Source organism: Heloderma suspectum, chromosome 6, assembly GCF_057233095.1.
Source record: "Heloderma suspectum isolate Gila_16-S chromosome 6, 16-S_ref, whole genome shotgun sequence".
Lineage (NCBI taxonomy): Eukaryota > Metazoa > Chordata > Lepidosauria > Squamata > Helodermatidae > Heloderma > Heloderma suspectum.
In genome coordinates, this window is record NC_139463.1 from 24,075,162 (window position 1) to 24,101,401 (window position 26,240).

Here is a 26,240-nt window from a genome sequence, read left to right on the forward strand (position 1 = left end):
GTAAAAAAGAAATTTAAAATTACACTGAAACAAATTAAGCAGCAGCAAACAAAAGAACTATGAGATCAACACTTTGAAAGAGATTTTCAAGGTGGATTTCCCTCCCATACTTAAGAGTTCAAGAAGATGATAGAGCAAAATGGGATGGCACTAGAATGCTAACTCTTGACCTTGAGAGGTTGTGTGATGCTTCCAATGAATATTGTTTGATTTCATGTATATTATCTATCTGACTAATCACCACTGGGGAAGGGCAGGGAGGGATTTTCCTGCAGGCCTTAGTAATGGTGGTAGCCAGATGAATATAAGAGGTCAGATGTAAGGCTGTCAAGATCCTAAGACCAAATATGGTGCTATGAATGGATTTGGATGCGGGCAACCCTGATGGAAATCGCAGCTCAGTTGCAGTGTGCACCAGGGTAGGGTGGGTAGATGGGCTTGGGCTGGTCATTGTCACTCATCCTGGCTTGCCTCACAGGAGTGTTCTGGGAATGAAAGGAGTGAGAACTGTAGAACAGGTTTATATGTTGGGAGGTGCTTTAAAAAAAAACTTAGATTATAATTTTAAAAGGTGGTAAATTGGTGGATGGTTAGGTTTATCAATGGCTATTGGCCATGATGGCTTTATGAAGACTCCATGTTCTGAGGCAGTATGCCATTGAATACCAGTTGTGTGTGTGTGTGTGGGGGGGACAAACAGCAAGGGGGGGGGTCTGTTGCCCTCATGTCCTGCTTGTGGACTTCCTGGAGGCATCTGGTTGGCCACTGTGGGAAACAGGCTTCTGGACTAGATGGGCCTTTGCTCTGATCCAGCAAGGTTGCTCTTCTGTTCTTACTTACTGATATAGAAATTAGTCCTATATCCATGCCAGAACTGTGCACAGCTGTTGGCCATGCTGGGCTTTTAGTGCAGTGTATCATCTTCTGCTCTAAGGGGAATGGTTGTAGCTCAGTGGTTGGTAGAGGACATGCTTTGCATGCAGAAGTTTCCAGGTTTGATCCCTGGCATCTCCAGGCAGGGCAGGGAAAGACCCCTTCCCCAAACCCTAGAAAGCTGCTGGTGGTCAGTTCATACTCTGCTGTGCTCAGTCAGCTTCCTTTGGACCCTATGGGCGCACCTACGCTAGAAATCCAGCATGGGAAGGTTACTACAAAAGGGATGGTACAGAATTTAAGTCTCTGTGTTGCTGAGTGTTCCATTGCTTCTCCTTCTTCCCATGTTCTCACTCATCAGCAGAAGAGTCTAGCTCATTCTCCTCCTACGGTATGGCAGAAACGTTCATCTTCCTTGATGACTGGTGACTCCAGTAGGAGAGAGGGCAGCAGTTCCTGTTCAGTGATATCCTCGATGGGAGCTCATATTATTATTATTATTATTATTATTATTATTATTATTATTATTAATTTCCATAGAAGCAATATGGAAGTCTTATGCTTCTGTAAGAAAAAGTAAACACAAGCTGCCATATTGAATGGCTTTGCTGGTGCTGTACATTAGATTGAGTTCTTGGTCTCTGTCTCTTGGTCATGCCGAATGTCCAGCATTGTGTGTGGTCCTCTCTAATCAGGGTAGGCAACTTGTGGTCCTCCAGGCTAAGGCTGATGGGAGTTGTAGGCTGAAACATCTGTAAGGCCCCAAGTTTCTCACCCTTGCTCCTTAGGCAACTTGTGGTCCTCCAGGCTAAGGCTGATGGGAGTTGTAGGCTGAAACAAATGTAAGGCCCCAAGTTGCTCACCCCTGCTCCTTAGGCAACTTGTGGTCCTCCAGGCTAAGGCTGATGGGAGTTGTAGGCTGAAACATCTGTAAGGCCCCAAGTTGCTCACCCCTGCTCCTTAGGCAACTTGTGGTCCTCCAGGCTAAGGCTGATGGGAGTTGTAGGCTGAAACAAATGTAAGGCCCCAAGTTGCTCACCCCTGCTCCTTAGGCAACTTGTGGTCCTCCAGGCTAAGGCTGATGGGAGCTGTAGGCTGAAACAAATGAAGGCCCCAAGTTGCTCACCCCTGCTCCTTAGGCAACTTGTGGTCCTCCAGGCTAAGGCTGATGGGAGTTGTAGGCTGAAACAAATGTAAGGCCCCAAGTTGCTCACCCCTGCTCCTTAGGCAACTTGTGGTCCTCCAGGCTAAGGCTGATGGGAGTTGTAGGCTGAAACAAATGTAAGGCCCCAAGTTGCTCACCTCTGCTCCTTAGGCAACTTGTGGTCCTCCAGGCTAAGGCTGATGGGAGCTGTAGGCTGAAACAAATGTAAGGCCCCAAGTTGCTCACCCCTGCTCCTTAGGTTACCTGTGTGCATAGGGAAGTGAGTGTGACCAAGGGACAGGGAAGCAAATCTCACTGCCTTATTCAGGACTGAACTTTGGCAGCCCTTCCAGAAGATTGTCATCTCCTTTGCCCCTAATTTTTTGGAGTTAGGGCTTCAGTGTTTAGTCTATGAGAGAGGACCTCTTTCAGCCCAAAGGTCAAATTCAGTTTTAGAGAATCTCTGGAGGGCTACATTCCAGTGGTGGGTGGAGACAAAGGCAAAGGGGGCAGGGCTAAAGCCAAAAGGGGTGGGGCCAAAAATACCCCCCAATACCACCATATTGTAGCTTAAAGCGCTTACTGCCAGTAACTGACCCTTAGGAGAGGCATTCCAGCCATTTAGAATGGGGGGGAACCACCAAATGATCAGTGGTTGGGGAAAGGGGGTGAGGCCAGGGGAAGTGGGGAAGGCCATCTGGGGAACCCCTGGAGGGTTGAATTTGGCTCCCAAGCCTGCGGTTCCCCACCCCTGGGTAATACTATTAATTGAATTTCCAGGAACCAACCTCAGAGCCCGTATTATGAGGTTGGTTCCCAGAGAACTGCCACTCTGCCCCCTGCCTTACCCCCTCCCCTGCTCCCTTGTAGGCAGCACAGATTGTCCCTGGGCTCTGCACTCATAAGAGCAGCATGGAGTGGGGCAAAAGCTGCCATTCCCAGGGGCAGGGAGGGGCAGGGAGTGCAGAAGTGCCAGTGTGATGCTTCCTGTGTGTCATCCGGCCTCCCCACCCTGCACTTTGACGTCCTGCAGCTAGACAGCAGAAATCTGCCATCCAGCCATGAATACCAGGGGGCTGGAGTGCGGAGGAGAGGATCCCCTCTGCGCTTCTCCTGCCATGCATTGGATAGGCAGTCATCTCCAAGTTCAGAGGTGGCCACCTATCCCGACAGGATTGCTCCCGAATTGACTTTAAATGTTCTGATTGGTTTTGTTAAAGGTGCAAAAGTGTTAATAATTTAAAAGTGTCAAATATTTTTAATGTAGCAGCTTATGGATTGTATCCATTGTTAGTCTAACCTCAGTCCCATTCATGTCAGTGGATCTACTCCAAGTAGGACTAACATTGGATACAACCATGTAAGTCCACGGATGGCAGGCACATTCTCTTCTCTCAGAAGATTACCTTTTCTGAGCTGGTGCTTGCTTTGATGCATGAGTTCATCATCTAAAAATCAAGTATACTTCCCCTCCCCACCCCCTTGAAAGTAACGTGCCACTTTTAATTGATCAAGTCAAACACCTACAGTTAATTGGCCAAGATTTCTTTAATTGAATGGGTTTTTGTTGGCTTCACCCTCCCCGCTGCCTCAACTGAGCTTATCTTTGCGCTCTCTGTGACTCTTGGGAAAACTTTGTTTGGCTTCCCGAGGTCAGGTTCATTGACCTCTTGAACCTTCCTGGAGAGTTCACTGGGACAAAGTTTGTGGAAGCCCAGCGTCGCAGGCGTAGGCTGAATACCGTCTCTTCTTAGGGACAACCTGGACATCAAATTACTAGAGAGGATTGGGAAAGGGGCAATAGTTTGTGCTTCTCTATCCCCGGTGGAGGCTGGTGGCTATGATGTCAGTGGGGCAGTGAATCCACCTTGGATAGCTCCTTTAGAGTTCTGACTGGTTTTGACTGGGCCCCGGAGCAGATTCACTGCCCCACGGTCATCGGAGCCACAAGTCTCCATTGTCTATCCCTCCTCCACTTTCCGTCTTAAGACTCTAACCAAATGCAGACTCCATGGCTTTAACATCAGCCTCTTTTTTCCTCCCCTGCCCCCACTTTTTGCTTTGTTTTGCTTTGTTACCATCTTCTCTGATAGAGGGTTCTGGAGAGCTTGAAAGCTTGCACAGTATTTCATAACCTTTGAGTTGGCATAATAGATTTTTATTCTAATAGGGTTTTTTTTTAGCATTTCTATTTGTTTGGAACTATTTCTGTAGTTATTTATTACATTTCTAAACCGCCCAATTGCCAAAGCTCTCTGGGTGGTTTACAGAGATTAAAAACATTTAAAAATACAGTATACAGAATTTAAAGCCAATTCCATAAAACACACACACACACAAACAGACAATATACACAAGAACATATATCTAAAACAACATCAAACAAGCGATCTCAAAACAGACAACTATAACCATAAGCCATTCCAGGATCAATTTAAACTTACCATATGTTGCCAAATGCCTGGGAGAAGAGAAAGGTCTTAACCTGGTGCCGTAAAGATAACATGTTGGCACCAGATGGGCCTCATCAGGGAGTTCATTCCATAATTTGGGGACCATCACCGAGAAGGATCTCTCCATTGTCGCTTGTCACTTTTCTTTTGGCCAACACAGCTCCCTTTGATTTCTTTGTGATGTAGTAGAAACGTAAGTGGACTGCATGCAGATCCAGTGGTGTAGTGGTAAATTTTGAAGTACAGGCACTCATCATAACAGCCCCCTAGCCCCGCTCCCAAGGAGATTCTAAACAACCAGGTAGTGGTGTTGATCCATATCAACAAACCAGTTCTAGGAGTTTTCATCTGCTGGGAACAGGTCTTTCGTAAAGCTGGTCAGTCTTAATTGTCCATAAAAGACCAAGCCACCAAAAATACTTGGCATTACAATAAGGAACAATATCTCAATGTTGGGAAAATTCACACCCCCACAGCTACTGTTAGGACTGCAGCTAAGTTTATATAAGCTTTATACTGTATTAGCAGAAAAGGTAACCAAATAGTACCTCCCACTCCTAAAGAGAGGGCAACATTTATTTATTTACAACATTTATATACCGCTCTGCATCTAAACAGATTCCAGAGCAGTAAACAATAAAAGATTAAAAGATAAAAGAATAACACACCATATTAAACATTTCTTATTTTTAAAAACAGCATACCAGTAAATGTGAGTGTGTGTGTGTGTGTGTGTGTGCGCGCACGGCACGCGTGTGTCTGGTCAGTCAAGGAAGGCTTCCCGAAGTAAAGATGCTAATGAAACGTGCTACTATTTTATTAACTTTGGAAAACCAAAAAGAAGTCCAACAAACACACAAACATACTTGGAACATTATGGAAGGATGAGTTCAGACCATTTCTAATTCATAACTAGAAATGTCTTCTATCATTTCTTACATTCCCCGAATGAACTTGAATAGTGCCCAAAATTAACAGTATGAATTAAACCCATTATAGTCCCTTGAGGTATTATACATAATTGTTTGTGATGGTTGTTATTTGAACTGCTATTCTATTTGATAAAATATATACTTTTAAAAAACAAAATGTAGTGTAGACAAGCCTTCAATGAGTTTGTGCACTGCCATTTTGGGGTCATTTTTGTAACTCTTTTTGGATATGGGTGCGTCTTCCAAGTATGCACCTGTGGTGTGTTTCCCCCCCACTCCTCAAAATAACTTGATTTGCAGCCTTTAGATGGGGAGAGAGTGGTTTCTGTCTGTCGTTTCTGCCACACGGAGTTGGGGAGGTGTAGGAAAGAGAATAAGTGCAGAACCAGGAAGCAGGCTTTGAGTTCTGCTCTGTCTACGGTGCTGAAAAAGTCTTTGGGCAGCTCCCAGAGGCTTTAGCAGATGATTAAAAGGATTAATTCTGTCCGACTCTTTACCTTCTAAGTTTATATAGCTGCTTGGAGCGTAATTTGTCTTTCTGGGGGCTGCTTCTGATGAGATTCATTTCTGCATGTGGCAAACCCAAGGGAGGTGCTGGGATTCATCGTAAGCAGCCCGGAAATTAGGAATGGTCCCTTTCTTGAAAAAGATAAAGTTTGCCTGAATGCCACTGTGCAGATTTGATTCAGCTATATGCAAAAAAAAAAAAAAAGTACTCAGGGGGCTTGTACTATCTCAGAGCCTGGATGGAGCTGTAGGATCAGATCTTTCCCACATTCAGCCTGAGGGACTCTAACTGCCTCCTCAATGGTCGGTTCTGCTCAGGTACCAGAGTACCAAACATACTCACAGGGCCCATTCAGACATCATGCTTTGCTAAGCCATGGTGGTTGTGGAATTTCCACTAATCATGGTGGTTTAGCATGTCATGTATGGGGAGAAAACCATGTGCATGGGGGGGGAGGATGGTTAGGGTAAGTAGTTAGTAAGCCACCCCACTAATCACCACCCTGCAAAAGGGTTAAGGGACCCCGGGGTTGCTTGCTGTGTTGTCTGGCAGGCTCCCCGGTGGTTTAAACAGGCTCCAGAGGACTTCCAGGCCACGACCATAGAGTCCACTGGCTAGAGCATCCACCACTGTGGGTGATGCTCTAAATACTGCAGACTTTCTCTATGGTCACACAGCCATTTTGGACACTGGAGCGGCTGCTGGGAGCCCATTTGTGCTGCAGAGGATGTCAGGATGCATGCTAACTACTCCAGTAACATCGACAGGTAACTACAGAGTGGGGGGGGGGTTAGCGGAACCATGCAGCATCACGCTAACCACTACCCTTGTAGTTACCCTAACCACCCTCACCCCGTGCATGTGTGAATCAGCCCACAGGCTTCATTAGGATGTAGCGAGATGAGATGTGACTATATGCTGCTTCCATGATCAGAGGTAGTATGCTGGTGAACATGAGTGGGAGGATGCTATCACATTCATGTCTTGCTTTCGGACTTCCCATAGGCATCTGGTTGGCCACTGTGTGAACAGAACACGGGACTAGACAAGCCTTGGTCTGATGCAGCACGGGCTGTTCTTATGCTCTTAACTGGGCCATAGTCAAGTTGGCTGACAGTTTGCGATCTTGTCCTTCTTGTCTTTAGCTCTGCAACAGAATCTTGTCTGTGCTATGCTCTATAACTCTTCCTCTATTCACTTCTTCCACCGTAGGTTCTCGTCCTCGCCTTGAGGATTCCTCTCCACGGATCATAGAGCATCCCTCTGACCTCATTGTGTCCAAGGGGGAACCGGCAACATTGAACTGCAAAGCAGAAGGACGCCCCACACCAATCATCGAGTGGTACAAGGATGGCGAGCGAGTGGAGACTGACAAAGACGACCCTCGGTCTCATCGCATGTTGCTGCCGAGCGGCTCCCTTTTCTTTCTGCGCATCGTGCATGGGCGGAGGAGCAAACCTGATGAGGGAGTGTACATCTGTGTAGCCAGGAACTACCTGGGCGAGGCGGTCAGCCGGAATGCATCTCTGGAGGTAGCCAGTAAGTAGAATTCTGAACAAGTGAGAGAGAACTTCTGGTTGTCTTCAAGCAATGTTTACACTCACCATCTTCCTGCTTGGCTGGTTCATGATGGGCACTGATGTGGCCTGCTAAGAGGCAATGGTCCATGATGTTGGAATTAACTATTGTGTGAACCTGATTCCAATTCTGAAAACAGTATCCCATGTGGGTATTTACACTTCTGCTATACAATGCTGCTGTCACTGAAATCATAGGGATAGGGAGGATTTTTTTTTTAAAAACTCAGAGCCACTAATATTCCACATGTGATTTAGGTACCTATTCTATGGAAACTTATCTGCAGAAACTGCAAATATATATATATATATATATATATATATATATATATATTTACAAGTGGGACCTGCAACAAAATGTTGCAGTGTATTCTCTTCACCTCCCTACAGGAGTGATTCTGTTCAGGGTTACTGCCAGCCAGCCATATCCTCCTCCAGTATACACCATTCCATCCTTCCTGTCCCCCGTTTTTCCATTTTTATTCTTTTCTTTTACAGCTCTAACTTCATGGAGCTTTGATTGATTGCAAAATCAGAGCATCCCCTCCCTACCCTGAGCCTACTTCTAGGTTTTATTTTGTTTTAAAGAGGGGAGATCTGATCATGAATCTCCTGCATCATATCTGTGTTATCCTGTAGTTCGGTGAGTTGCTGAGAATTCTCTGTGAGTGGCTGTATATAACCCCTGCTCACAGAGCTACATTTCCCAGAGCTCCCTGGAAGAGAAAAGGTATGTTTAAACGGTTTCCTTAGGGCAGGTATCGGCAACATGTGGCCCTCCAGTTGTTTTGGCCTACAGTTCACATCATTCCTCACCATTGGCTATGGTGGCAAGGGCTGATGGGAGTTGTAGGCAAAACATCTGGAGGGCCACAAGATGCCCCTTTCTTTCTTAGGATCTGTACTGGGCCCTAAGGAAACACTAAAAAAAAAAAGTGGAGGGAAAGAAAGATTTTCTACATGAGGTGTTTATTGTGGACTGATCATTCCTCACTCGTGGTTCTTTATAGATTCTTTAGACAATGTCATGACCCTCCAGTTTCACATCTGTTTTTAAAAAGCTCTTTCAGCAAGTTTTTTTAGAGCAGGGAAAATGCAGCATTATTTAGGAAAGCAAAAGAAAACAGGTTTTCCATGTGTATTTGTGCAATTCTGTTATACCACAGTGCCACCTAGAGGTTATGTAGCAGAAAAGCAGAAAAGGAAATGCTCTTTGTGTAGTGGCTGGATCTCAGTTCTGGGACAAAACTGAAAGCAGATATAGCGGGTTAACAGCCTCATGCAGAAAAGCCCACAAAATGTGTGTGTGTGGGGGGAACCCCTTCCTTTTAAGAAAGGTTTCTGGGAAGCTGTATGGCAGGGGTGCAGAACCTCAGGCTAGGGGGGTAAATCTATTCCTCCTGAGGTCCCAGTCTGGCCCTCCAATGTACCCCAAACCCCACAAACCCTTTCCCTGACTTCTCCTTCTTCTCCCAACTGCTGATTGTTAGTTGCTTTCCCAGCATTTGTGCAGTTTTCCCTGAAGTCTTAAAGGTTGAAATGCCTCTCCTCAGACTTACTCATGGGCAGTAAGAGCTTTAAGCTAATATATGCTGGTATTTCCCCCCTGTCCTTTTGCCTTTGGCCTTGTCCACAACTGGAATGTGCTCCCCACCACCCCAAGCTTCTCTGAAATGAAATTTGGCCCTTGGGCTGAAAGAGGTTCAACATGCCTGCTGTATGAGATGCTCATGTGATGCAGCCCATAAGTAGGGATGGGGGAGAAATCCGCCACGGACCCCAATGAGGCCGGATTCCAAGAATCCGGCCCCATTGGGGCCCGTGGCGGAATGGAGCACACCTCCACCTCCGCGCGGAATCCTTCCGGGTCGGATTTGTCGCTGCCTTGATCCTGCGGAGCCAGCCGCATCCCTGGCGAATGTCAATATGGCCCGCAGCCATTGCTGTGCCATATCGCTGTAAGTCAGGCTCTGGATGCAAATGGCATAGTGGGCGCCATTTGCGGCCATAAACCTGACAGATTAGCCTAAATTTATGGCTGCATTTATGGCTGCATTTAGGCTAATTTATGGTTGCATTTAGGCTAATCTACCAGCTTTATGGCTGCAAATGGCACCCACTACGCCATTTGCATCCAGAGCCTGACTTACAGCGATACGGCATGGCAATGGCTGCTGGCCATATTGACATTCGCCAGGGATGCGGCTGGCTCCGCAGGATCAAGGCAGCGACAGATCCGACCCAGAAGGATTCCACACAGAGGTGGAGGTGTGCTCCATTGTACTGACATTCATACAATGGAGCATGCGCCGTATTGACATTCGCCAGCAGAGCTGGCGGCCAGCTCCGTAGAATCAAGGCGGAGCGGAGCTGGCCTGGACGGATTCCAGGGAGGAGGAATGGATCGCCTCCCCCCCCATGGACCCCCCCACCCGGAACGAGGTAAGTGATCCTCCCATCCCTACCCATAAGACTGACTCCCTCACGCCTTGCACAGGGTGCAATAGATCCTTGCCTATCTCAGGAATGTGTCCTGCCCTTCCAGTTGTGTACTATCTAACATCTGGCTATAGGGATGTGTGAGCAGCTGTCCTGAAGATGTGCCCTTAAGTACCTCCTGTCCTGCTGCCAGTCTTTAATTCGTTCTCTTCCCCTGCCCCAGTTTCCTTCAATCCCCCAGTCACACTGATTAAAAATGAAATGCCAAATTGAAAGAGGCAAAGAAAAGACATGTTTCTGCTAATCTCATTCATTGGCAGGGATTGGGGAGTGTTTGCTTAACAAAGTAAGTTAAGCACATGGTTGAAAGAGAGAGTGATCAGGGCTGCTTGCAAATTCCTGCCCCCTGATTGTTCCAGTGATGGCAGACTATACCCTTCCTTGCACTGGACTGCATCCGTGGCCACCTGTGTTTGGTGTGTTCTCCACTTGAGAGCATTGTGGGCAGGCTTGCAAGTCTCTCCTCCCACCATTTTGCTGCATTCAAAGAGCTTAGCATGGCTGAGATTGTCTTAATGGAAGAAAGGGGGAGAAAGCCTTTGGCCTTCTTTCTTGGCTCTGAATTTGCCATTGAGGCTTGGCGAGTGTGTCAGCCATCCAACAGCTAATAAGGAGGTCTGTGTGCAGGCTGCAAGTGGCGACTGTTGCTCAAGATTTGGGGTATTCCCTGGAAGGGTTGGATTTGCTAGCTGGGATGGGCAGTGGCTCAGTGGGAGAGAACAGGCTTTGTAGGCAGAAGGCCCTCCTTCCATCCATGGTACCTCCCAGAAAGGCCTTTGCCTGCATCGCTAAAAAGCCACCATCAGTCAGTGTCGACCAAGGCTGCAGAACCTCAGGCCTGTGAGCCAAATACAGACCGCCTGGGGTCCCAATATGGCCACACACATTTCCCCTGGCCCCATCCCCTTCCCCTAACCACCAATCATTTGGTAGTTTGGGTGGCTACCACGAAGAGGGCCTTTTCTGCTGTGGCACCCCCGCTGTGGAATGAGCTTCCTAGAGAGGTTCGCCTGGCGCCTACATTGTACTCCTTCTGGTGCCAGGTGAAGACCTTTTTATTCTCCCAGCATTTTAGCATTTCAGCTTCCTAGTCTTTTAGCTCTGGTGTTTTAAATCTGTGTTTTAAACCTCTGCATTGCTGCTAGGTTTTATTCTGGTGGCATTGTTATATTGTGGTTTTAAGCTTTCATATTTTATATTGTTTTATGCTGCGCCTTGTGGTTGTAATTTCTGTGAACTGCCCAGAGAGCTTTGGCTGTTGGGCAATATAGAAATGAATGAATGAATGAATGAATGAATGAATGAATGAATGAATCAATGAATGAATGGTTTCCCAGCTTTTGTGCAGTTTTTTCCCCATTCTAAAAGGTGGAAATGCCTCTCCTAAGGCTTAATTACTAGCAATATCATCATAGAATCATAGAATAGCAGGGTTGGAAGGGGCCTACAAGGCCATCGAGTCCAACCCCCTAGTTGGACTCGATGGCCTTGTAGTGTAAAGTAAGAGCTTTACACTAAAAAATGCTGGCATGTTTGGTATTTTGGCCCTGTACCTGTTCTCTTCAGCCCTGCTTAGAACTGGAATGTATGTTGTGTATGTATTACATTTCTGTACCACCCAATGGCCAAAGCTGCCTGGGCGATTCACACACACACACACACACACACACACACACACAAATGTGGCCCCTTTAGAGCGTCTCCAAAATATAATTTGCCCCTCAGGCTGAAATAGATTCAACCACTCTGGTATAGGCAATACTGAGTTAAATGGACCAATAGTCTGACTCAAGAGATGGTAGTGACCTTCTAGGGACAGGTGCCCCAGAATACAGACTGTCTCTGGTCAGCGGGGATAGCTGGAGCGTATGTGCAACACATTTCTGAGACCTTTACTTGAATGTAAGAACCTAAGAACCACTGTGCTGGATGAGTTGTTGTTGTTGTTGTTCAGTCGTTCAGTCGTGTCCAACTCTTCGTGACCCCATGGGCCTATCGAGTCCAGAATCCTATTTCCCACAGTGGCCAACCAGATGCCCATGGGAAGGCCACAAGTAGGATATGAGGGCAACAGTAATGGGTACTCGGTGGAAGCATATAGCCTTGTTCCTGGAGGAAGCATTTAGCCATCATGATTAGTAGCGATGGAGAGTTTTATCCTCCATGAATTTGTCTAATCCCCCTTTAAAGACATCCAGGTTGGCCGCCAGTGGTTTTTGAGGGCCTTTGGGCAAGGCACCTTCAATGGTCCCCCTCCTTTAGTGAGTCTCCCTTCTCACTGCCACTGTCATCAGCTGCTATGGCTCATCTTCTTCATCACTGCTACCACTTGCTTGCTTGAGAGGCAGAGAGCCAGTGAGCAAATAGGTCATGGCATCTCCTGCCCCTCCTTCGCACTACCACCATTGTCTGGGCCAGAGCCAGAGGCAGGTAAACTAGCAAGTTCTGGGGGCTCTTATCAGTGGACCCCTCTTGGGTTGTGAGCTCTCAGCAGGTGCCTGACTTCTGACACTGGCCCTGGCCATGGCTACATCTTGTAGGTAGCACATTCCAGTTTAGCTAAGTGTTGTGTGGAGGAATGCTTCCTTTTGTCACCCCTGAATCTCCTGCCATTCAGCTTCACTGGATAACTCCAGCTTCTAGTATTATGAGAGATGGAGAAAGGTTTTAAAATTGATGTTGGAAACATTTTAGGAACCAGGCTGGTATGCTTTGTTTTCATGATCAGTTGTGAAGTATGGAAGTGAAAGCATCTCACCAATTTCTAGGTTTTTCATTTCTCCCCTCCCACCCCTGCCATTTTGCTCTGGTCACTTTCTAACAAATCTAAGACATGAGCAAACACTCAGTTGATAAGTCTATTCAGTTCTGGCAATAAACTCTTTCTAGCAACTTGCCCAACCACATTCCTGGCAGGCGTCTTTGGCATGTCTTTCACAGAGCAAAGGTCTCCAAGGCAAGCAAACAAGCCCCATGTATTATGGGTGCGGAAGAGATCCAGGTTGGTTATTTATCTGCCCTGACCTCAAAACCAATCTCCTGCGTGGCTTTCCAAGGCGCTCTCTCAAGCCATTGTCTTCCTTAATGGCTTTATGGAGACAAAGATCTACAAACAAACAGTGCGGAAAGCATTCAGGCCTGCTGAAAGTGACACAAGATGAATGATGGCCTTGCCCGAGACAAGGCCAAACACCAGGAGGCAGAGCTGGGGAAATGAAATGCCATTTCTGTTAAGCCTTTGGAGACGCTTAATGTTTTCAGGCACCTCCCAAGCTGAACTTCTACATTAGCTGAGCTCCGAAATATGGGCAGGGGGACACCTTTGGCTACTAACCCACCATGATTTGCAGCTATTGGCTGTACTGATAACAGGTTACTGCTGAAATAAAGCTATCAAAGGAGTGTGCTGCAGCCAAGGTAATTGGTTGAAATGCAGACATCAAAGGGAAATCTATAAAATGGTTTCCTGTGAAGCTGATGTGCGAGGTGAGCCGGGGATGGGGGTGGGGGGTGGGATGGAGACAGACAGATGGATGATAATTCCAAAACCTAAATGAAGACTCCGTGGTGTCAGATTGTCTGAGGGGGCTGGTGCTAGTCACCTTTGTGTAATCCTGCACAAACCCTGAACTTTCTTTTTAACGTGGGGAACCCCTAACCCCTTTGTGCTGTGGGGGGAGGAGATGGCAGGCGAGTCCCAAAGCATGCTCATGTAACACAAAAGCACAGCTTGGCGTTACTGGTGAACTGGTTCTGTGTCTTTGCTGAAAGTCTGCTGTTAAAGAGAGCATGGGAGAACTGGGTTACAAACAGCTTTGCTATGTCCCGGTGGCTGCTGCTCTCACTGCTGCTGCTTCACAGCTTAAGCTTATCTGCCACTTTCCTAGTCTACTCCATGCATCTAATGAAGAAGGGTGACTTTTCTTATAGCAGGGCTGGGGAACCAGGCCCAGAGGCCAAATCCAGCTCTCCTGAGATCCCAATCTGGCCCTCTGGGATTCCACAGAAGCCCCCACCACCACCTTCAACCATTTGATGTTTTCCCTGCTTCTGTGCAGTTTCTCCCCCATTCTGCAAGGTTGAGAAGCCACTCCTAAGGCATCGTTACTGGCAGAAAGAGGTTTAAGCTACAATAGGCTGGCATGTTTGGCCCCGCCCCTTTCACCTTTGTCCCTGCCCCTTTTGCCTTCAGCCCTGCCTATCACGGGAATGTGGCCTTCGGGCTGAAAGAGATTCCCTATTCTTGGCTTACAGACATCCATGGCACGAAACCAAGAGGCTGCGATCTTAAATGATGAGCATGGCTCTTCGGAGAAGCCATAACCAAAAGCTCTGTGGATCAGGCTTCCTCAAAAATATGTGGAAATACATGTTTTCTATGGTTTTAGTCTCTCTCTCTCTCTCTCTCACACACACACACACACACACTTACACACTTTGTACTGCAAAGCCAAGCAGACTCTCTGGGATACAAAAGTGTTTTTAGGGCAAAGATCATAATTCAAAGTAGTTCTTCACTATCTTCCTTTACTGTGCCCCGGAGTGCCCCATGATAGAACATAGCAAATGCTGGCTGGTCGGATCAGTCATGCCATAGACCTACATGGCTTGAGGAGCTCCTTCTTCTGTACTGAAGGCCACATAGGAAATACACCGGCATCAATTTGTTTGCCTGCTTTTCTGCAAAATGGTTATGCATCAAACCTTGTGCTGCTGGCACTCTGACCATAGCTGAGCATAGTACATTATAGCTGTTGTTGCAATTGTCCAGACTAATGGTGATGATCTTAAGCAGTTTTGGAGATGTTGTTTAGCTAATGGAGTTCTTGGTTTATAGTGCGTTCAGCCAGTGTATGTGCAGGGCCTGTCTTGTGGGTCTGAATCTGGGTAGAATTCTGGTAGGAGAGAATGGCCTGGTTTGCATTTCACAGCAACCCGAGTTTTCTTTAAAAGTGGGCTCCCTTCTCTCCAATTTATCCGCACAGCAACTCTGGAGTGGAAGGCTATCCATGGCTACTGATCCCGATGGCTATACGCTACCTCCAGTATCAGAGGCAGTATGTCTATGTACACCAGTTGCTGGGGAACGTGGGCATGATGGTGGTTTGTATTTCACAGCAACCTGAGTTTTCTTTAAAAATGGGCGTGACAGTGCTGATGCACTCATGTCCTGCCCTTGGGTGTCCCATGGGCAGCTGGTTGACCACTTTGTTAACAGAATGTTGGACTAGACAGACCCTTGATCTGATCCAGCATAGCCTTCTTATATTCTTATGTTCTGTGAAATAGGTTAGGCTGAGAGTCGCTAGCTCCAAGTCACCCAGTAAGCTTCATGGCTGAGTGAGGACTAGAACCTGGGCCTCCCAAGTCCCAGTGCAGCACTCTAATGACTACACCACACTGGCTCTGTGTTCACTGTTGCTAACTGTTGATGGGGAACTCCAACCGCCCTGTTCTCCCTTCTTATGGCTTCTTATCTTTAAAGCAGACTTGGACTGGGCAATGCTTCAAATAGAGGATGCCTTCAAATGGAGGACTGTCCTGTGTGAAGTAAGATACATAGCCACCCTGGATACAGCCACCACAGAGATACCTTGCTTCCGGCCTAGTTTTCACTGAGTTGGTAAAAGTGTGCCTGGATTGTAGCAGTGCTAGGAGGGGGCTGAAACTCTTTGAGGACTTGAACTGTTTGAAACACCTCTTACTAGGTCATGAAGCCCCCACCCCTCTGTGCTAACAGTCTGGCAGGCGCCCCGTTCCACACAGGGCCATCCCACCTTTCTTGGCCATTGCTTTTAATGAAAGACTCTGAAGCCTTGTGTTTTGTCCGCATGAGAGATTTAAAGGATGTGAGGTCAAAGATTAGCTCCCAGCAGGGGAAAAGAGCCTTTAAATGGGGAGAGGAAGAAGGGGTTGAGCAAGCAGCACCTTTAGGGTGGAGATGAGGACTTGAGCAGAACTGTCTTTTGTCAGGGTTTGAGGAGGTTTCCCAGCACCGATGAAAAGGCTGTTATCCTCGTGTATCTCCCCCCAACTCACACTTTTTGTGGAGTTCAGAAAAGGCAAGTAAAACAGCTCAGCCTCTAGCAATTAGTGAACAGCCTGACTTCCCCCAAAGTCCTTCTCATGGCCCAAATGGATTTTATGTTGCTTTCCTATTAAATGACAGATGAGACCTCAGGTAAATGGCTGAAGCTTCTTCCATCAGGAAAGTGATGGGGAAGGGAAGGGGTGAGCAGTTGTCTACTGGACTGCAGAAAACATCTCATAATGAGTGTAATGAACAGAACAAGGCCATTTTCAGGGGAATTTGCCAAATGGTCCTGCTGGCATGATCTTAATGCTTAGCAGGGATGCTGTAAGTGGCTGCAACAAAGAACCGTGGATGATTTTAGACCCAGAGGGAGTGGAGACTTGGTGCGAGCACCTCTCCTGAAAACTGTAGTGCTATGGCATTACTTTCATTGAGTTGGAGTAGTTTATGACTAGGGTCACTCCGACCACCATATATATTTTCAGGCCTTGAGCTTGAAAATGAGGAATGGTGGTTTGTGAAAGCCATGGCTGCCATAAATCCTGATGACTGGTTGAACTCTATCATTCAGACTTCCTCCGATGGAAAGGTAGAATGGGAATGCATGAGGAATTCAATCTTTGCAAACCCTGATAGGGAACAACCTGATCAGCACCTCTCAGACAAAGGAGGACATCAGAACTTGGCTGTCCACATCATGGTGCCCTTCTCTGAACATTGCAACACAGTTCCTGGCACATTAAAACAGACCTCCCCAACCTGGTGCCCTCCAGATGTTTTGGACTACATCTCCCAGCATACCAGACCACCAGCCACACTGGCTAGTGCTGATCGGAGTTGAATGATCATTCAACTATTCAACCAGTTTTAAGATGGTGATGATGATATAGAGGCTCCCTTGTGTAGGATCAGGGAGAGAGAGTATATATAAAGGGATACAGTGGCTGCATCCTCACTTAACAATAAGCCAAAAATTCTGCCTAAATAAACCATGATGTGAATGAGCTGCATGCTATTGCATGCAGCCCATTTGCTCCTGATTCATGTGATTGAGTAAATGAACCAGGAAGGGATAGTTTGGTGTGACATTCAAACCCAGGTTTATTTATTTACAATATTTGTATACCACTCCATATCTAGAACAGATTTTGGAGCAGTGAACACGAGATAAAACAATAAAATGATAACAAGATTAAAAAACACCAGATTAAAATTATGCTATTTTAAAAGCAGAATACCAATAGAAACTGTGACTGGTCAATTAAGGAATGCCTCCTAGAACACTGCTGTTTTCAGGAGATGCCATAAACAGCGCAGTGTTGGTGCCTGCCTGACCTCCAGGGGCAGGGAATTCCAAAGAAAGGGGGCCACTCACAAGCAGTGCATGAGAGCAACAACACCCTCCCACCCATGTTCCCCAGCAACTGGTATTTGTAGGCATACTGCCTGTGATCCTGGAGGTAGCATATAGCCACTAGGACTAGTAGCTGTTGATAGCCTTCTGTTTGATTGAGAACTTTGGTTAGTAGATGGGCTATTCAGATTTCAAAATAAATGAATAAATAGATAACATCTGCCTTTAAGTTACCTTTCCATTCTGCCCAAGGAATGTTCCATGTAGTTTGAAAGACTATCCATCAAGATGAAGTGGGGGTGCAGGAAGGAAATACCTTTTATAAGAACCTCTGTGTTGCTTTTCTGATGGTGATAGGCTTCTTCTGATGACCTACATCTTTCTCCTCAGAAGTGTTGCTGGTTTACTTCAGTAACTACACAATAAAGCTGAATACAGAGCTGCAGCAGTGCAACTAGGTAATTTTAGGCCCTGGACGTAAGGGTCATACGAGGGCCCCCTTTAGATGGCAATGTGCATTACTTCAGTTGTGAAACACACAACAAACATTTCTCTCCTTGCCTCTCCAAGTGCCGTTCCATGCTTTAAAATGGCTTCTTCTACATACCTGATATGTTACAATAATAATAACAAAAGCTAAATAGTTTGCCACCCTCGATTAAAAAAATAATAATACTCTGAGCATGTGCGATTTTGCATTTTACTCTCACTTAAATCATAGCACCATGATGATTACAGGAATGAAATGGAGTTTGCTTCTGCACCTGCCACTCTTTGAGTGGTCATTGGGGCAGGGGGCTGAGCTGCTGGGCCCTGGACTTTAGCCCTTAGGTTCAACCTGAGCTGCACCATTGAGGGGACTTCTGAAGTACAGCTGGGGGGCTAAACTAAGATCAGCACTTGGACCCTCATTCCTGCCTCAATTTCTGGTGCTTCCCTTCCCCCTCCACATCCCAGAGGAACAAAAGCCTTCCTAGGTGAGGCTGCGGCTGAGACTGTTGCTCTCAGAGGTGTCCTGGAGACAGAAATGTGTCCGAGACTCCGAAAGCTGGCTGACAGCTCCGTCGAGAGGCAGGCCGTGGCATGGGTAGCGTCTCGGAACACTAGCCAGCCATCTCTAAACTGGAATTATTTATTGATTTTTGTGTCACTTCTCAGTCCATTACCCAGACAGGATGCATTTATGTAATTTGGGAAAGGGGGCAGCTGCTGGATAAACAAATCAGTCACATATTTCTTGCCAGGCTGTAGCTCCCACCCAACGCGCAGCACGGACATATGCCAAGAGCCTAAACCAGAGGTGTGGGGCCACATGACTAACAGAGCGTATATGTCTCTCCAAAGTAGCCGGAGTGCTGGTGGGGGGTGGGTGGGTCGTCATCTTCTTTGCTGTAATGCAGAGAAAAATTAAGTTCTCATCCCAGGCTGGGGGAGGCGACACACTGTTGACAGAAAACTGGAGGCCTCTTCTTTGCTCGAGGAGCGATGACACGCACTGGAAGCCGCACTTGGAGCCCTGTATTTAAAGGATAATTTTAGGATTCAGTGGATTTCATATGTTTCAGCCTTGTTAGTTTGGAATGTTGGTTGTGGGGAGCCGCCTGAAAAGCACAAATAAACCACTCCAATGAACATGCCGCCTCTCTCTCTTTCTCTCCGTTTGCGACTATACATTTTTGGAAAGAATGACTGTCTAGCGGGGACGTTTATCGGAGCCTTGTAATCAGTCTGGCTTCCTTGCTTACAAGCTATTTCACTCCCTTTTTGGACAGTGATGGTTCCCCCCCCCTTGCTTTCCTCTTACGGGGGACCTCCTAGTGATAAAGTGCACCCTCTCCATGGGGGGAGGTCATGTGATTAAGTCATTAGTGGTGCTTTTTCCTCCCCTATAGGGGGTTCTGAGCCACACAGAGAATAGGAAGATAAAGGGTTCTATCCAAGCTCGAGCTATTCAAAGCTAGGAAATGAGTGATATCTAAGAGGGGGAATTAAGTCATTTCCTAAGTAATGGGAGTCCTTTGGGGTGACCCTTGCAGCTTTGTCTTGACTGAAGGAGGGATTTACGTGGACAAATTGGACTGTTTTCTCTTAATTTTGGTGCCATGAACAGATCCATTTGGGTCTGAGCCAGGGAAGACCATGAAAATGCAAAAAGAGCTTCTTCCTTTTGCCTCTCAAATAATCATCTTTCTTCTTAGAGTCCCCATAAAAAGAGTGGGACAGAAAAGGATTGCCTTTTGTGTCTGATTTTGTCTTTTCCATATGATCATCTTGGCTTTTTCTGTGCTTTCAGGCACCGTGTTTGAATGGTTTTCCATACTTTGGATTTATGGGGAAATCCCCATAACTTGTTTCTTTAAAAAAAGATTTCTGGCTCTTCTGAAAAGGCTGTGTTTCACAGAGGGATATTATCTTTGGAATTCAGTTTTCACTGTAAAGTATATATCCCGAAATATGCCAGCTCCAGGCTTTTGAGGGCCCTTCTGAGGGGCCCCTCCATGGGCCCCCTCCCTCAGTGAGCCTGCCTCCTCTCCACCATTGTCGTGATCTCCTGTTGCCCCTGCTCCTCTCTCTCATCATTGCCCCCACTTGCTTGCTTGACAAGCAGAGAGCCAGTGAGCAAATCAGCAGGGGCATCTACCGTAGCTCCTTTTCACCACCACCATTTTCTGGGCCAGAGAGAGAGAAAGAGGAACAAGCAGGTTGCAAGGGTGAAGCAGAGAAGCACACCCAGTGGCCTCTTGTCAGTGGGCCCATCCCCCCAAAAGAGGCAGAAAACTGACTGCCTGTTTCACAGGGAAATGAAGAGGTTGTGAAAGGGCAGGTGGGATTTCAGCACAGCATTATGGGTAGCATCCAATGGTGTCATTCCGCAAACTCAAACAGCACAAGTGGAACTATGCCAAACCTGTTCATTGTGCAAGTGGTTGTGCATTACGCTTGCACAACCAGTTGCACTACAGGTTGCCCAGTGGATTGGACAATTGGATGTTCAACTGGTTGTACAACATGGTTTACCATGGGTTGAACCATGGCTTGCACAAGTGTAATGCACAACCATGTGTGCAACCACGTGTGTGCAGATGTAACTTTAGTTGGATTCTCCTCTTGTGCATAGTTTCCCCTAGCACAATGTCATTTGCACGAACGGAATGACACAGTTGGATACTACCCCAAATTCCCCGCTGCCACCACTCATTTCACAATAATTCTTCTCTCTAATTGTGACATTCAGACTGTGAGTGCCATTACTTATGTAGTCAAAATGGCACCACCCACACACAAGATGTAGAAGCAGCTACATGGGGGAGCCATGAGATTTGCAGAAGTTATTTGGGGGTGGGGTTAAGGTGTGTTTGTGGGTGGGGGGTTAAAAAAAAAACAGTCCAGTGAAGCCTGAACATGTTCAGTGGCCATGGAATATTGACTGTCTGTTGAGGGCAAAAAACAGAAAACGAAGGAGGGGGAATGAAACAGAGGTTCTAGCATCCTGAACAGGGAGTACTTCAGACTGCAACATTTTGTGTTTCCTATTCTTTGCAGTTTTGGTTTTAGTGGATTCCACCAACCCCCCCTCACCTTACCCCGCCCCATGTCTTTGCCAAATCTCCAGCATCAAAGTTGCCGCTTGTGAGATCAGCTTTGAAATGGGACTTCACAAGAAACCCTTTTCCCAGACGTATTCAGCCATTCCTGTGTTGGGTGAAACTAACTATAGTGCAACCAACTATTTCCATTCTCCCCCAAATGGCCTCAGAGATGATTGGACTCTTGTACTGATCACCATCAAAACTTGATAAATGCTATCCATTTCAATTAGTAGAACAACACTTGGCAGCAAGTAAGGGAATACTTGTCGCAATGCCTCAGTATTAACTGTTCAGATCCTCATACAACTTCTAGCATGCGTGCCAGGATTGTTTTCAGGTAAACTGCTTCGAAACCCAATTCTTCATAGTCTTCAGGGATACCTTCTTGTCTACAGTTTCCTGCAGCCCTTTGTCTTTCCCATCACAGAACTGGCTAATGTGGACAGTGGTATGGCACTGTCCTTTACTTGTAGAAATCAGTCTGTTGGTGTGCTATTAATATGAGCTGTGCAAACCTTCAGAGTTTCTGCTTGGCTGCAGTACAGGTCATTGCTTCAAAGATTTGAACATTATATATCTGGCATGAATCAATTTATTTGTTTAAAACATAGAGCTTCGGCTATTGGGCGGTATAGAAATGAAATAAATAAATAAATAAATAAATAAATAAATAAATAAAATTTTTGCCCTGCTCTTCAGCCAAAAAAGGCTTCTGGAACACTTTACAATGATTAATAATAAGACAGTCCCTGCTCTCACGCTTACAATCAAAAAAGACACAACACAAAAGGAAAAGGGATAGGGAGGGAGGAGGAAAAAAACAACAACGAATGTGGGTGTTAGTTCTTAGCTGCAAAGTTTGTATAAGTGTTCTCTCTGGACTAGGGGTGTACGGATTGTGTAAAATGTACATCTGTGTTTCACAGGTTGTCAGGCACCTGTTATTCCATAGTCTGCCCATCAGCAGAATTTGATTTTTTAAATCGTTTCTGAATTTGCACAAACTTGCATGTGCAAAAATGTGCAAATTCCCCCAAATGCACAAATCCCCCTCCCAATGTGCATTTTCACGCTTTAGCCTATGGGGAAAATGTGCATTTTGGGCCATTTTTTTTTATTTGTGTGCATTTTTCCATGATGATATTTGCACAAAATTCCCAAAGGTTAGAAAAATGGTCTGCAAGTCCGCGGAATCTGCCCAACAGGGTGAAAGCTGGTCTGCTGCGGAATCTGTGGGTCGGATTTATGAAAATCCAAACTCATTTGGTTCCATTGCAGATTTCTCTGACATCCCTACTCTTGACAGTGCTTCTTCCCTCCCTTCATTGTTCTCTGAAGTGCATTGAACGCTAAGGTACCATGCAGTGCTAGGGTGGCCTTATGCCTTACTTTACAGAGAACAGTCCCCTATTTGAAGGGCTGTTAGAGGACAATCTCTCTATTTCAGAGGCTGCCCTGCAACTCTCATCAGCACTAACCAGCATAGCCAATGGTGAGGGATGATGGGAGTTGTAGACCCAAATATCTGGAGGGCCACATGTTAGTTACCTGTGCACTATTTGAAGGCATCCTCTGTTCGAAGGGCTGTCCAGTCTAAACCTAGTTTAAAGAAGGAGCTTGAGAAGGGAGACCAGTGGCCTTAAAGGTGCCTATCAACCATTAGGACTTAGACAGCAGGTCAACAAGGAACACAGGTCCCCTGGTCACTGTCTTCCCCACTTATATGTATTTCTATTTAAATTATAGTCATAGTTTCTAAATTTGCATCTTTACCTCCAGATTAGCATGGACAAATGTAATGTAAATCTGTATCCTCTTTTATGGTGACGTGTTTCCTCTTTTTTGCCTAAAGGGCACATCCATAGCACCCACAGTAAACTGACCAGACAGAGCTCCAATGGCCAGTAGATTCTGTTTCAACTGTAGCATCTATGTCAGAGTGGATGCATGCAGTTTTATCTGCAACATGCCTACCAAATTGTCCACAGCATTCTTCTGAGCGTTCCAATCCAGCTTCTCCTTGGTCAGACTGTACAAGGCTTTGGACCCACCTGGAAATGCTCTGTGGATAGCATTGAACAGATGTGAGAGTGGCTGAGATATTAGCTTTCAGCACCATCACTGCTACAGAGTAGTCCATAAAATGTGCTGTTCTGTTGAGCTTGGCCTGACTTTTCTGCCATTTGCGCTGTAGTTGTCCTCCTCCAGTACATTTCATTAAGTGCAGCTTTTTAAAAAGTATGTATCGTAAAGACCCCTTTCAAACAAATAAACAAGCCAGTGAATGAACTGTCTCAATATTAATGCTTTTGAAGTAGCTATCTTTCCCTATCATTCTTTTGAATTTATATTGCCAAAGTCCAACACCATATCCTTCTTTAAGGGCACAATCCTATTCATGTTTGCCCCCTAAGAGTATTTGGGGGGAGGATTAATTTTGTTGACTAGTGTTCACTAGTTAAGTAAAAGTTTTGTCATGCTTTTTTTTTTTTTTTGCCTTTGATTCATGAATCCCCCAAAACAGCTTCCTTTCAAACCATACATACACGAACAAAATTATTTCTCCTCCACCCAAAACTAGTGCCTCAGTTGCACCAAGCATTCCTAATGTGTCTTTATTTTATTTTTATTTTTTTTAAAACTCTCAACCGTTGGCTGGATAATCACAATGGCATGGATTTAAATGTCCTCTGAAGTGTTTGCTTTCTCTGCCAATACTGCCTTGCAGTATTCAAAAGCTGCTGCAGAAAGCAATGTTGACTGTCCTTGACTTGCATTTTATAGAGGGAGGCAGGCAGGCAGGCAGGCAGGCAGAGTGCTGACCTTGTTTTGAGAGTACAATTCGAGAGACGCTCTTCTCTCCCTCACCTATATTTCTTTCTTAAAACAAACAAACAAAAACAAACCACAAACACGTCGGTATGAGATATCAGCTCAGCGCTGGCTGTTGGCAGTAACTCTGGAGCACAGCATTCATATTTATGAGCTGAGTAGTGCAAATCCCCCCATAAGTAGTGCAACCCCCCCCCTCCAGGTCAGCTTGGCATTTTCTTACTGTGGTCATACTCCAGCCAAAGTTAAGCACTTCATGTCCCATTGATTTCTGTGCGAGAGATTTGAGCATGGGATAAGACTCTCCTGTTGACATTAATGGGATTTCGGATGCAACATGCATTATGCCACAGGTAGATCTCATAGAATCATTGGGTTGGAAGGGGCCTACAAGACCATCGAGTCCAACCCCCTGCTCAGTGCAGGAAGCCTGATTCCCAGGCAGTCTCCCATCTAAGTACTAACCAGGGCTGACCCTGCTTAGTTTCCGAGATCAGATGAGATTTTATTTATTTATTTATTTATTTATTCATTCATTCATTCATTCATTTATTTCATTTCATTTCTATACCACCCAATAGCCGAAGCTCTCTGGGTGGTTCACAAAAATTAAATCCAAGCAACACACAATAAAACAATTTAAAATATACAGAACATTAAAACCACAATATAACAATACAACCACAATAAAACCTAGCAGCAGTGCAGGAGTTTAAAATACAGATTTAAAACAGCAAACATAAAAATTTAGAAAGCTAAAATGCTAAAATGCCTGGGAAAATAAAAAGGTCTTCGCCTGGCACCGAAAGGAATACAATGTAGGCGCCAGGCGAACCTCACTAGGGAGCTCATTCCAGAGCTGGGGTGCCACAGCAGAAAAAGCCCTCCTCCTAGTAGCCACCTGCCTCACTTCCTTTGGCAGGGGCTCACGGAGAAGGGCTGCTGCTGATGATCTTAAGGTCTGGGCAGGCACATATGGGAGGAGGAGATCAGGTGCATCCAGCCCTTTGCTTGGGCAATTGGGTGCCATCCATGTGTTTTAGACTACAGCTCCCACCATCCCTGACCATTGCTCATGTTGGCTGGTACTGATGTGAGTTGTAGTCCAAGATGTCTGGCAGGAGTGGTTTGCCTACCCCTGCATTATGAGAACTGAAAGCTGGTATGGACGTTCTGCCGTTGGTTTCATATCTGTCCCTCAACCTTCTTGTGTGGTGGTTCTGATATCCACTTCTCTGTCTCTGCCCACACTGCATATGGCAAAAAGTTGGGACTAATTCAGGTCCTGCTAGGAGTTATATGGTCTAGCAGAATGCTAGACTTCTAGAGTTGGAAGGCATCTTGGAGGTCACCTGGTCCAACCCCTGCTCACTGCAGGTTCTTGCAACTGCAGCATCCCTGACAGGGGACCATCCAGCCTCTGAGTAAATACCTCCAGCGATGGAGAGCCCACCACCTCCTGAGGAGGTCCATTCCATTGTTGAAACAGCCCTCAGGAAATTTCGCCTAATGTTTAGATGAAATCTGCTTCCCTGCAGTAGGGTTGTCAGAGAAATCTGCAGCGGAACCAAATTAGTTCAGATTTCTATGAAACCAACCTTCATATTCCACAGTGCACTCAGATTCTGCAGGCACTCAGTACAGGCGCCTGTGGACCAAGTGGCACCTTTCCATGTTGGACATGGATCTGCATGGGGAACCGGTTATCTGGAATGTCCTACCAAATGGAGAAGAGAATTTTACCAGATGTCTGCACCCAATTAGAAATCCAGAGACTCAAGGGAGTGCGCTTAATTTCCCACCCACCAATGCCCCCCCTGCCCCCGTGATTGCGTAGGACATTCTAGACCACTGGCTTTCCACATGCTTACATGTGCACACTGTGGTTGCATGCACAAGATGATAAATTACAACTCTGTGCCTATGTTTTAGGAGATACAGATCTGCAGCATCTAAATGTTAAATGATGTGCCTGACGTGCAGTAGGGTAATGCACATGAAATGCTCAAATTCTTCAGCAGGGCGTGCTGGCTTGTGGATCCCACACAGCCGCAGCAAGAGAGCTGCTCCCTTGCTTCATGTGAAACAAATGTATCTATTTTCATCTAACAAACCTGGGAGGGTACGCTGTTGTCAGGAGGGGTACCTTCTCTAGGGACCCCTGCTGCTTTGCTGATGCCATGCTCTCCGAGTACATAGCACGCCACAGGCATCGGCATGCTGTGTCAACTTCACACTGAGCTGGTTGTATATAATCACTTTCCTGTTTGCTCTGAGCTCCAGATGCATCTGCCTCCCCCCCCCCCATGCTCACGTGTTCCCCTAACAAGGCAGAAACACCCCTGCTGCTGTTGAAACAAGTCTCATGCAAAGGCTCAGTGATGTGCTGTTGTGCCCTGCCAAACCGCTGGCTGCCGCACATGTTTTCACTCTCCTGCAATGCC

General features: G+C 46.2%; 1 protein-coding gene across 3 annotated transcripts in view; it reads left to right on the forward strand.

The window, feature by feature from the left end:
- Positions 1 to 26,240, forward strand: part of ROBO3 (roundabout guidance receptor 3) — a 378,913-nt gene that overhangs the window by 184,219 nt on the left and 168,454 nt on the right. For all 3 annotated transcript variants that reach the window (XM_084808149.1, XM_084808148.1, XM_084808146.1), the window contains exon 2: positions 7,123 to 7,449. In XM_084808149.1, the coding sequence (XP_084664275.1) occupies positions 7,123 to 7,449 (327 nt within the window). The remainder of the gene's footprint in view (positions 1 to 7,122; positions 7,450 to 26,240) is intronic.